Below are 12726 nucleotides of genomic sequence, written 5' to 3' on the forward strand. Positions count from 1 at the left end.
TATACCCCTCTGGAGCACTGACCACCAGAGATTTAGGGTTAGAGGATGCTAGATGATATGTGATGGTGCATCTACCTGTCCTGCAGGGTACAGGAGCATTCAGCAGACCAGGTGTCCTCTCTCAGGGCTGACCATCAGAGGGAGCTGGAGCGCCTGCTTACCAGCCACGCCCTCGCCCACTCCTCCTCTAAAGTGGCCGAACTGACCAATCAGGTGACCACGCAGGAGGTAAAGGCTCACAATGGACCAATCACATGTCAACTAATAGTTATTGGTGTTGTTCTTCCAGGTATAACGTATCAACAGGATAAACAGGTTTGTGTGTCTTTATGAACCTTCAGATCAGGGTGCAGCACTTGCGTGACCAGGTGAAGGAACTGCAGGGGACCAAGGATGCTCTGGCTGTGTCCAAGCTGAGGGAGGACACCCTACAGAACCAGGTACTTATGATTCAGATAACATATATCGTCTTCTCAACTTCATCAACACACTAGTGTTATCACAGTACTTGAAGTGTCATAGCAAGGAAACAACACAAGGTGAGTATTTCCTGGGGATAGCTCAACATGAATGGTTGTTTCATCTCTTTAACGCTCTCTTTAGCTGACGAAGCTGTTGGAGGAGCTGAAGCAGGCCAAGGAGTGCCACAGCCCAGAGCTCAGACACTTCACTAGCCTGGAGAGAAAGATCCACAGCATGGAGCTACGACACACTCAGAGGGAGAAAGAGCTCCAGCAGGTGAACACACACACACTATCCACCCACACACACACAGAGGAAGAAAGAGCTGCTGCAGGTAAATACACACACCACCCACAGAAAGAACACTGAATAACACACACTGACCAAACACTGAACATTAACACATATGTCCACGGTGCCATCCTGCAGGTGATGGGTCAGACTCGGCTGGTGGTGGAGGCTGAGCAGCAGTCTGAGGTGGAGCGTTGGAGGAGGCTGGCTCAGGGGAAGACCCGGGAGCTGGAGGTGTTCCGTCTGGAACTGGACTCTATCCTGGACGTCCTGAGAGAACTACAGAGACAGGGAGTGGTCGTCCCTGCTCCAGACCGGGATTCTGCTGTACCCTTCACCTGGAGGACCTGAACCATGGGACATAGGCTCTTTCTAATTACTTACAAATCTGTCCTCACCTTGTCTGATCTGAAAGAATTGACCAGGTGAAAGCCAGCCTAATGATGAGCTTCCACTATTGTTTACACCTGTTAAGTATTTTTTGTTCAGTGCAGATGAAGGGGAGGAGAGGGCGGATTTGTAAGCAATTGAGAGCCAACTCACACACCCTTTAGGAGAACCCATCATTGTACTGAACAATCAGGTAATTTATTTTTCTAGATTTGTATTTTTATACTTGATCATTGGAATTTAATTTAAGTTATTCAATGCGTGTTAGAAAAATAAAGGACCTTTTGTATAATTTTTTCCTGTGTGTTTGAATTTGTAACAAGTGTTCAGTAAAGCACAAAGTTGAAACATCTCAAAGGTGACTAACAAATGATTGAAATTCAGACATTCTGAAATTGGTCTATTGTTATCCCCAAGATGATTGTTGCTGTTGACTCCAGTTGTGGGTTGTTGCTACTCATTAGCATATCATCAAAGCTCCTTTACATGTATTAGCATAACATCTGACAAGAAGAAAGTGGCTGTAATTATTTATGATAGCGAAGTGTTTTGTTCTGCAGGTGCACAGCAGGGCTTTTCGCTCTCTTGTAAACCCAACACAATAATGTTAGGTTTATTCTCCCCTGGTCTAATCCTTAGAATTAGATGATTGTAAATGAAACTCTGCATCAAACACAGCAGGGATTTTAAAGTTCTACTCTAGTCTCCTTTTCACCTCATTTACTTAGCAAAAGGCACATCTCAATAGGTGGTCCAGGTAACTCATGACATAGCACAAGTTGGGGGGCGGGCCTTTCCTCTTTTGTTCTCTTGTTTCTCAAGCAAGTGGGGAGGCCGATGACATCACATCAGACCAACTCCCTGAATGCCCTACTCCTTGAAGTTTGCAGTTGTCTAAAAAACACTAATGTATTTTAGTGTGTACTTTACTGTATTTATACTTGGGATATCACTTTTCAAAAGGGAAAGTTAAATCCTGTAAAAATGGAGAAAAAAAACAATAGTGAAACAATTCACCACTTGTTTTTATCTTCAGAATTAGAGAACTTTCTGATTCATGGTTCCAAGTTACTTTGAAATGGTTATATAATGTTCACAATCAGCTGGCGTTTTAAATAGTTTTATTTAGTCACAACCTTCTATAGACTTGGCAGATGAGACATTGATATGACATGTAGGCAAAAGCATTGACAGGAGCAACACGGTATATAAAAAGTTATGTACAGTTGAAGTCGGAAGTTTACATACACTTAGGTTGGAGTCATTAAAACTTGTTTTTCAACCACTCCACAAATGTCTTGTTAACAAACTATTGTTTTGGCAAGTCGGTTAGGACATCTGCTTTGTGCATGACACAAGTAATCTTTCCAACAATTGTTTACAGAGATTATTTCACTTATAATTCACTGTATCACAATTCCAGTGGGTCAGAAGTTTACATACACTAAGTTGACTGTGCCTTTAAACAGCTTGGAAAATTCCAGAAAATAATGTCATGGATTTAGAAGCTTCTGATAGGCTAATTGACATCATTTGAGTCAATTGGAGGTGTTCCTGTGGATGTATTTCAAGGCCTACCTTCGAACTCATTGCCTCTTTGCTTGACATCATGGGAAAATCAAAATAAATCAGCCAAGACCTCAGAAAAACATTGTAGACCTCCACAAGTCTGGTTCATCCTTGGGAGCAATTTCCAAACGCCTGAAGGTACCACGTTCATCTGTACAAACAATAGTACGCAAGTATAAACACCATGGGACCACGCAGCCGTCATACCACTCAGGAAAGAGACACGTTCTGTCTCCTAGAGATGAACATAGTTTGGTGCGAAAAGTGCAAATCAATCCCAGAACAACAGCAAAGGACCTTGTGAAGATGCTGGAGGAAATGGGTACAAAAGTATCTATATCCACAGTAAAACGAGTCCTATATCGACATAACCTGAAAGTCTGCTCAGCAAGGAAGAAGCCACTGCTCCATAACCACCATAAAAAAGCCAGACTACAGTTTGCAACTGCACATGGGGACAAAGATTGTACTTTTTGGAGAAATGTCCTCTGGTCTGATGAAACAAAAATAGAACTGTTTGGCCATAATGACCATCGTTATGTTTGGAGGAAAAAGGGGGTAGCTTGCAAGCCAGGAGAATACCATCCCAACCGTGAAGCACAGGAGGGACTGGTGCACTTCACAAAATAGATGGCATCATGAGGAAGGAAAATTATGTGGACATATTGAAGCAACATCTCAAGACATCAGTCAGGAAGTTAAAGCTTGGTCCCAAGCATACTTCCAAAGTTGTGGCAAAATGGCTTAAAGACAACAAAGTCAAGGTATTGGAGTGGCCATCACAAAGCCCTGACCTCAATCCTATAGAACATTTGTGGGCAGAATTGAAAAGCGTGTGCGAGCAAGGAGGTTTACAAACCTGATTAAGTTACACCAGCTCTGTCAGGAGGAATGGGCCAAAATTCACCCAACTTATTGTATTATTAAAGGCAATGCTACCAAATACTAATTGAGTGTATGTAAACTTCTGACCCACTGGGAATGTGATGAAAGAAATAAAAGCTGAAATAAATCATTTTCTCTACTATTATTCGGACATTTCACATTCTTAAAATAAAGTGGTGATCCTAACTGACCTAAGACAGGGAATTTGTACTAGGATTAAATGTCAGGAATTGTGAAAAACTGAGTTTAAATGTATTTGGCTAAGGTGTATGTAAACTTCCGACTTCAACTGTATATAACAGTTTAGAGTGATGAACAGGTGTGCTACGATTAGTACTGAACAAGGACAACATTTAGACTGCTGTTGAATTGAAAACCCAATAGAAGAGTCTTGCCTTTCTGGTGCATTTTGGTTATTGCATCAAATTGTCCTTACCTCGTCTTGTCTCCATCCCACAAGGCCTCCACCACTATACATTCTAATCAACTTGAAGCTGGACTTCCAGTTTAGCGTTGATGTGACGTCACAAGTTCTGGCTCTGCGTAGGCAACTTCGTTGACATAAAGATTAGAAAAGTAGCTCATCTCACATATGTACATTTAAATGATTATATTTGGACTATTTTAGCCTGAACCAAATCTGAACAGAATGAAAAGGGCAGGATGTACAGTTACAGTAAGAGGATCCATAATAATCCATAATGTCCTAACAGAGGTGGTGTGAGAAGCTGGAACCACAGCCTAATTTGGAGAGCTTGCACTGTACATGACCGGCACAACACAGAATGTTAGATTAGAACCTATTTGAACCTCCATAAATTTGGTTGACACAACTCTCTCTATATAAGGCTGGTGAGTCCTGTGATGTCCTCATAATTATCCATAATGTCCTAACGGAGGTGGTGTGAGAAGTAAGCTGGACCATAGTCTATTGTGTGATGGGCAGGACAGTCCATCTTGTGAAGGGCGCTGCGTGGCCGATGACACTCCCCCTCTAGGATGATTGGCGGTTCCCCCAGTCAATCGTGTGATGGGCCCCATGGGAACGACACTCCCCCTCCATGATGATTGGCGGCTCCCCCAGCAGCAGATCGTTCTCCCCCAGGGCGGAGCTGTGCTCGGAGTTCACAACGTTAGGGATGTTGAAGTGGGACAGGAACATTGCCTCTCTGTGGTCAGTCCGGTTCCCCCCCAGCATGGCAGCCCCTTGCAGGGCAAGGCTGACACCTACCCCTACTCCTATCCCCACCACCACCCCCTCCTCCTCCTCCTCCTCTGGGCTGCCTGACCTGCCTTGCCCCGGCCCCTGGACCAGCCCTCCTCTGGGTGCTCCCACAGCTCCTGCCCCAGCTCTAGGCCTAGACCCCCCCTGGGCCTGGGCCTGTTCCTCATTGATGTAGCAGTGGAAGAGGGAGCGGCTGAGAGAGGAGTCCAGTAGGGGGCGATGGAGGCAGGGCCGGTTGACAGGGTCTGCAGGGGGGCAGAGGTCCTCCACACAGCTGGTCAGATGAACACGCTTGTTACGGGGCTCAGCTCCTCTGGACAGGGGACAGTTGAGGACCAGGAGTGTATCAGAAGAAAAATAGGTGTGACTACCTCACAATTAAAAGTGAAAAACATCAATTGCCTTAATCAGAATCAGGGAGGACAGGGAGAGGGAAGAAAGAGACATGGATGTTAGGTAAGAGAGGGTATCATGTATTCCCTTTTGGGGCGTATGACTCTTCATTCATGCTCTCATTTTGGTGCAAAAATCTTTGGATTGTATAATCGATGCATGTTTGGAAAGAGCTGTGTTGCACATCCGTGCGCTAAGTCTGTGTATATTGGCTCAACACCATATTTCTATCCTCTTAGCGGCGTGTGTTTGCTTTTTGTCTTTAGCTCAGCTCAGTATAGAGAGGAAGTGAGAGGGAGGGAGAGAGAAAGCTGAGTAAATGGATGTCATGGTGCTGGACTGGAGCAGTGGAGTGCTGTGATCAGCAGACCTGGGAGGTTAACAGGCTTGGCCCTGAGGTTTGTCTGTAAGGGATCCCAGAGCTGAGCCTGGCAGAGATCCACTCCAGAGGATCAGATACATACAGACTCACTGGCTCAGCTCTCTGACAGCTAATGAGAGAGCCGTGGCACCCGCCACACACACAGTCACAGGGATAAGGGTGGTTCATAGAGTGAAAGAAAACGTTCACAGGGGAGAATTGAGCTTAAAGAAAGAGTCAGCTTAGAGAGAGTTGAGAAAGGGAGACTGGCAGAGAGAGAGAGGGGATGGAGCGCCAAGAGAAAGAGAATTCAGACACTGCATGCAAACAGACTGCATCATCACATTGCCGTACGATAATTGCTATGCAATTGTTGCAGTCTATGCACCGCATCACCACAATCAGCATCACGCAACATGGACGTTTGAATCATTATCTTTCAGCCACATGCCGTGTGTGTGTAACAACAGGCTACACTTTATTATGAATAAAAGCAGCAATAGCAATGGCAAAGGCCTATATTACATAAAACATAATTGGTAACACTTTACTTGACACCCAGCATCATAACACGTTATGACACAGGGATAACCATGTCATAATATGTGATAACAGCTGACATAACCGGTTATAATATGGTCATAACACTGTCATGACACATTTATTTAGACCTGTTGTGACGTATATTGTGTTATTTTATGGCTGGTTATGACACCTACATAAGAGTGTCAAAACCCACAAAACCTACCACACAAGGCAAAACATTCCATTTCACTATAGCCTACTTGTCAACAGTATGTTTATGTTATATAATTGATATTTAATTTTTTATTGACCATGTTAAATTATCATTGTAATTGCGCACACATTGATGTCAGACATGCACCCACCCCAATGTCCTGTTAATGATGACTGGGATGAATGCAGGAGCAGATTTCAGGAGCAGGATAAGACACCCTCTTTTGGACTGATGACTGATGTAAGGGCATGTAAGTGATAGGCGTTTCTGGCTTATATGATTATGATGGTCATATTGCTACTTGGCAGTGTCATAAAGTGTATTTTTTTTAGTCTAAGTAAAGTGACACAGGATGGTCATAATGCTTCATGACAGTGTCATAAAGTGTATTTAAAATATGATGAAAAAACATGACTGTAAAGAATTCATTACAACAAAAACAAAGGATTTAAGAGACATACTTTCAAATGAAAGGAAACTTCTTGGCAGGGAAAAAAACTAATTTGAATAAATGTAGGCTTTCACACTCTTATGAAGGTGTCATAACCAGCCATAATATAAAATAACACCATGTATGTCACAACAGGTGTACATATATGGGTCATGACAGTGGTATGACCATATTATGACAGGTTATGACAAGTTATGTCAGCTGTTATGACATATTATGACAGGGCTATGACCGTGTCATAACGTGTTGTGACACTGGGTGTCAACTAAAGTGTTACCACATAATTGCATACAATTATAAACATCATAAACTTTGATCTTGTACTTTAAATGTATTGACCTGTCAAAAATGTCTTGTTGCTATCCCATAAACACACAAAAAAGCTACAGATTTGCAGTCTTCTGTGGTTAATCTGCTTCCGTTTCTGAGATCGCACGGCAAAGCAATGCACAAGTTGGAAAATTCCAAAGTATGCAACACACTGCACACACCGACCGCAGCCTAGTCCGGCAGATGAGTCGCAGCGGTGCGGCTTGCCTCCCATTGAAATGAATGGACTTCCACCGGAACGCATACAGTTTACCGCAGTTTGTTTGCACGTGGCTAGAGAGAGAGATGAGGGGAGTGGGAGAGAGACAGGGCACAGAGGGAGGCAGAAGAGAGGGACCACCAAGGAAGAGATCTCTGACTGAAAAGGAGAGAGAAAGGATAAAGAGAGATGCAGAGAGTGGGAGAGAGACAGTGCATTGATGGAGGGGTAAGAGAGGGAGGGACCACCAAGGGAGAGATCTCTGACTGAAAAGGAGAGAGAAAGAAGGATTGAGGCAGAGCTTATAGTAAGAAAAATGAGGGCGCTGACAGAGAGAGAGAGAGAGAGAGAGAGAGAGAGAGAGAGAGAGAGAGAGAGAGAGAGAGAGAGAGAGAGAGAGAGAGAGAGAGAGAGAGAGAGAGCACAGTGTGCAAATGAGACTACAACCATGGAGACTACAAACATGGATAAAAGGGAAGAGGGCTGCTGATAATTAGAATACTTTACTAAGATGTCATCAAACATCAGAGTGCACTGAGACTGGGAGGGAGAATTGTCTCACTTACAGAGAGGAAAACCAAGAGACACTCTAGCATAATGCTGAAGCTCTCCAAACGATGATCTGAACTAGGTGCTCTCTGTGGTGCTGAAGCAGAACTAACCACAGCCTGTGTAAGGCTCTGCCACTAACACGCCTGGTGCTATCCATGGTGCTGAAAACAAAGTACCACAAAACTTGGGATATGAAACAGCCACACTGACAATGGTATTTACCTGGTGTGAAAAATGATTGCGCATGCTAAGAACCTGTCCGTGGTGCTGAACCACCACTAATAAGCATGGTGCTGTCCATGGTGCTGAAAAGCACCATGAAACTTGGAACATGGACCAGTCACACTGTCTATGCCATTTACCTACAGTGGAAAATAATTGTGTACATGTTAAGAGGCACTGGGGGTTGGTGGACTGCTAAGTAATTCACTTGATTTACGTGATGGCTGGTTGATAAGGAGACTCACTCGGGATGTGGAGCTCCTGTCTTGGTGAGCAGCGTCAGGACAAAGAACATGAAGATGACAAAGACAGCCAGGCCCACCCAGAAGCCTATCACAATAGAGTCTGCAACATAACAAGATTTGATTGACAGGTCAAATACATGTTTTAGTTCCAATGTATAGTAGGCTATTATATCTATAGCATGACAAAAACAACATTATTTTAAGCACAATGAGATGGAGAGTAGAGAGAGAGAGAGAGAGATAAAGATATGAAAATGTATTATGGTCTATGTGTCTAGACTGAGTTGACATTGATTTGTGCATGTCATCCTAGAGGGAAAATAAATGTATTGATTGTGTGTGTGTGTGTCTAATGTTAAAAGGCTGACACATACAGGCCTAAACAAGGAACCCCCTTACTCAGACACTCTCAGCATTGATATGCTTATATTTCTCTGCATGGTTTCCACTCTACGGCTGTCCCTGACAACACAAAACGGACCCCCCACCCCTCCTGCTCTCTTTCATAAACCACACACACACACCCTCTACCTCTTTGTCACTATGTAGAATATCCGCTCTACTGACATTCTAAATTGCCACTATACTTAACTTTAACTTCTAGCCAGAAATATGAATGTGATGCAATGAGCAATGGCAATTCTCAGGTATAAATACATGCACACATGATTTGATCACAATTCCTTTCTACAATAAAGTAATGCATGCGTAACGGAAAGTAGATGGGTGAAAGGGATGGAGGGGCAGCACAGTACTTTAAACAGAGATCCCGTACTTACATCGGTGCGCTTTGAGTCCCTCGAACGAAACAGGCTCCTCATCGTCGTAATATTCATATGTCCACTTGTAGTCCGGGTCCGGAGCGTTTCCGCCTGATATATTTGATTGGTTAAACTCGGACATCTCCAAAAAGATCCAAGAGCGCAGGAGATGAAAAACAACCAAAAAGGCTAACGTTAAATGCCACACCGTAATGTGCCAAACAATTTCGAGTAGTGGTCATCAGTAGATTCGCAAGCTTCAGTCATTCGACACCGGACAATGTTGGTGCGGTGCGTGCGCAGTGAGACAGGTTTATTCCCTCACATCTAAAAAAATTAAATATATATATAGCGAAGTAGGCGAGGATTTCTGAAATTGACTCTCCGTTTAATAAAAGCATAACATAGTTATTATATGAGGTATACTAAACTTCACCACACGCAGCTATGTGCTTCCGTCGTGTTCTTACACCGCGCGCTCTCCCTCTCTGGATTCGGAACGAAGGTGTGCCTCTCCATTGACATCATCTTGGATTGCTTTCGGACTCGCGCGCTTGGCTAGGATGCGCAGAGCAATAATGAGTTGGAGGACGGTAAAATGGAGAGCGGTAAGTAGGATATGTAGACTACAATTTTAGAAGAGAGGGGCTGCGATGTGGAGTGATCTTAACACTATCCATCAATGAAAATATTTATGCAAAGGCACTAGTGGCTTTAAAGATGTTCTGGACCTGTGTTTTGGAATACTGTCAATAGTCCATCATGTTCAAAGGTCAAGTGTACTCTGTTTTATTGTCACGAAGTCGGAGAGTGAAATTACAGCAGCAGAATCCAGGCTATTCTTCATCTATGGTTCAACAGTTAATTAATCAGTGGATGTTTGGAAAGTGATGACTTTCAGAAGATACATTTAATTCATCACTCTTTGTTCATCATTGTCTTTCTTTCTCAGAGCTGAAATGGAAATCAATTATCTTGTTTAAAATGATATTTAGGGATTAAATATTCCCCAGGCAGTGAAGATTAACTGAACTGATGCACAATACACTATACAAGCAAGGGCTTTTGAAGATATTAATTTTGAGGTGAAAATGGAACAATCACTTTAAAATTGGTGTAGGCCTATCATTGTAGTGCACATAAAAGATGTGGGTGAACTCACATTGCAGTTACAGTAAGATAGCAATTTTCACTTTGAATGCTGAACCATAATGGCCTTGGCCTGGTCATTATAGTACACATTCTTAACCCTGAGGCATCTTGTCCATGCCTCTAATTGATCACCTAGAGGGTCAAGACTAAAGAGAAAGCTCTATGTCTGAAATGATCAATAGCCTACCTAAGCAACCTCTCAAAGATAATAAGGGAACATTAATCAAAGCAGGCACGTATAAAAAACACACAGTTACTGTAGGCAACATGAAAGATACAATTAGTAAATGCACTGGTTCCCTTTTACAGTTAAAATATGCCAGCAGATTATAGACTATATCTGGCTTTACTGTAGGCGTGTAACCCTGTGCGATCTGCTGTGTGAATAGCAGGTCAGGTGTGCTATTCTATTGAGTCATCCTTCCAGACCTGAAGGTCAGTGTTTAGGTCTTGTTAACCAGAGCTCAGGGACCACAACAAACACACACACACACACACACACACACACACACACACAACGTCTCTGCTACAGCTAATTGGACCGCAGGACAACAGTACCATATAATTGTACAGCGCACCTGGGATATGGATCTGGTTGGTACACCCTGAGCTGAAAATTTAATTAGATTCACAAAAAAAGAATGAATTCAGCATTATCCTGTTATCTCTTGTGTTATATAACCAGTTATAGAGTACTCTGTTAACCATGCTTGTTAAATATGACCTTCAGGAGAACACATGTGGATCATGGTTTTCAGTGCCGATGATTGGTTACTATGCCGCCTACAGTGCATTCTGACCTCTCCCTCTCATGATATGATTCAGGGTTTTGTAGTACCTGATACAATCAGTGTTTGATTGCTGATCCACAGGCGTCATCAGCCCGGTCCACCTCTCACTGGACTTTTCAACTCCTATCCAGGAACGCCCTCAAGATGGTGAGTCGACAGAAATTGGCCAAATCACTGCCCGCCTGTGGATGGCTTCCAGTTTGGTGCAGATCTTTTCGACCATAACCAGCAGGATGCCTTTTCAGCAGCACTTGCTAGGCGCTATACCGCAGATCTTCTGTCCTTTCCTTTGATGCCCAGAGTGGAAAGCAGTCTCCATGTTGATTTTGCAGGGAAGCCATGCCAGCTGACTTTAACTGGGTAAACCCAGACAGTAGTGGTCCCTGCCCTCGCATCTTATCTGCCAGGATTTCATACTTTCCCTTCTTGCGCTGGTATGCTTCCATGCACCTCTCTGAGGGCACTGTGAGTTCCACAGTCACCAGCTTTTTCTCCTTCTCCGCCCATATGATGATATCTGGACAGAGAGTGCTGACAACCATGTCAGGGGGGAAGCTCAGCTGTTGGTCTAGGTCAGCACGCATCTACCACGATCTGGCATCTACCACATTCTGGCTTGTTCCAGGATGCTGTCCTGGGTCTGGCTGCTTCTGCTTCTCGTGGCCTGACTAAGTTGAAGTGGTGGCCTTTGTTGGTGGGAGTCCTCTTTTTCCTCTGTTGATTCTCGAGGATCATGGCCAGTTCCCTCAAAACTTGGTCGTGCCTCCATTGAATTTGCCTAGGGAGAGGGCAACGGTGCAGTATGTTAAAACATTCTCCATGGTGCCAGGTTTGTTGCAGAGAGGGAAGTTTGGGTTTTCAGTGAGACCCCACCTGTGTAAGTTAGTAAGGGATGGGAGCACGTCATAGATAGATCTTAACAGGAACATGATTCTGGTAGGCTCCATCCTCCACAGCTCACCCCAAGAGAGAATCCTCTCGGTTTCCCACCTTGTCCAGGCTCCCTGGGCTCTCAACCTCACTGCTTTGGCCCTACTCTGTTCCTCCATTTGCCTTACTTCCTGCTGCACCAGGTGCCTCCTTTCAGTGGTGTTGGCTTTGGCCTAGCATGAGGTTTGTGTTGTTTCAAGGCCCTGTCTTTATTAGCAGATGTTCCCCACTTTTCGCCAGCATCATATCACCCTGCATCCCACTGCTGGCTTGCTTCTGAAGCTAAGCAGGGTTGGTCCTGGCTGCTTCCTGGATGGAAGACCAAATTCTACTGGAAGTGGTGTTGGAGGGCCAGTAGGAGGCACTCTTTCCTCTTGTCTAAAATAATATCCCAATGCCCCAGGGCAGTGATTGGGGACATTGCCCTGTGTAGGGTGCCGTCTTTCGGATTGGACGTTAAACGGGTGTCCTGACTTTCTGTGGTCACTAAAGATCCCATGGCACTTATCGTAAGGAATGGGTGTTAACCCCTGTGTCCTGGCTAAATTCCCAATCTGGCCCTCATACCGTCATGGCCACCTAATCATCCCCAGCTTCCAATTGGCTAATTCATCCCCCTCCCCCTGTAACTATTCCCCAGGTCGTTGCTGTAAATGAGAATGTGTGCTCAGTCAACATACCTGGTAAAATAAGGGTAAGAAAAAAAAAGACTACAAAAATGTCACTGTGCTTCAGCCTGGTTGACGGCTTTGGTGGCAGACCACTTTCTTTGTGTCCT

The 12726-nt window shown here is 44.1% G+C and overlaps 2 protein-coding genes across 2 annotated transcripts in view; one reads left to right on the forward strand and one right to left on the reverse strand.

The window, feature by feature from the left end:
• The window catches only part of LOC311117782 (centrosomal protein of 162 kDa-like), a gene marked incomplete at both ends in the record, with an annotated part of 28268 nt that extends 27164 nt beyond the window's left edge, over positions 1 to 1104 (forward strand). Inside the window, 4 exons of the mRNA XM_084192696.1 lie at positions 87 to 228; positions 342 to 440; positions 604 to 738; positions 892 to 1104. Coding sequence (XP_084048822.1) covers positions 87 to 228; positions 342 to 440; positions 604 to 738; positions 892 to 1104 — 589 coding nt within the window. The remainder of the gene's footprint in view (positions 1 to 86; positions 229 to 341; positions 441 to 603; positions 739 to 891) is intronic.
• Positions 1105 to 4591: 3487 nt separating this feature from the next.
• LOC311117779 (melanocortin-2 receptor accessory protein 2A-like) lies at positions 4592 to 9217 on the reverse strand (the record flags this gene model as incomplete). The annotated part of the gene is made up of 3 exons (XM_084192693.1): positions 4592 to 5135; positions 8315 to 8414; positions 9094 to 9217. 3 exons carry the CDS (start codon positions 9215 to 9217, stop codon positions 4592 to 4594), a joined length of 768 nt encoding a protein of 255 aa, XP_084048819.1.
• Positions 9218 to 12726: the final 3509 nt, after the last annotated feature.

Source organism: Coregonus lavaretus (genome assembly GCF_964263955.1).
Source record: "Coregonus lavaretus genome assembly, contig: HAP1_SCAFFOLD_1296, whole genome shotgun sequence".
NCBI classification, from domain to species: domain Eukaryota; kingdom Metazoa; phylum Chordata; class Actinopteri; order Salmoniformes; family Salmonidae; genus Coregonus; species Coregonus lavaretus.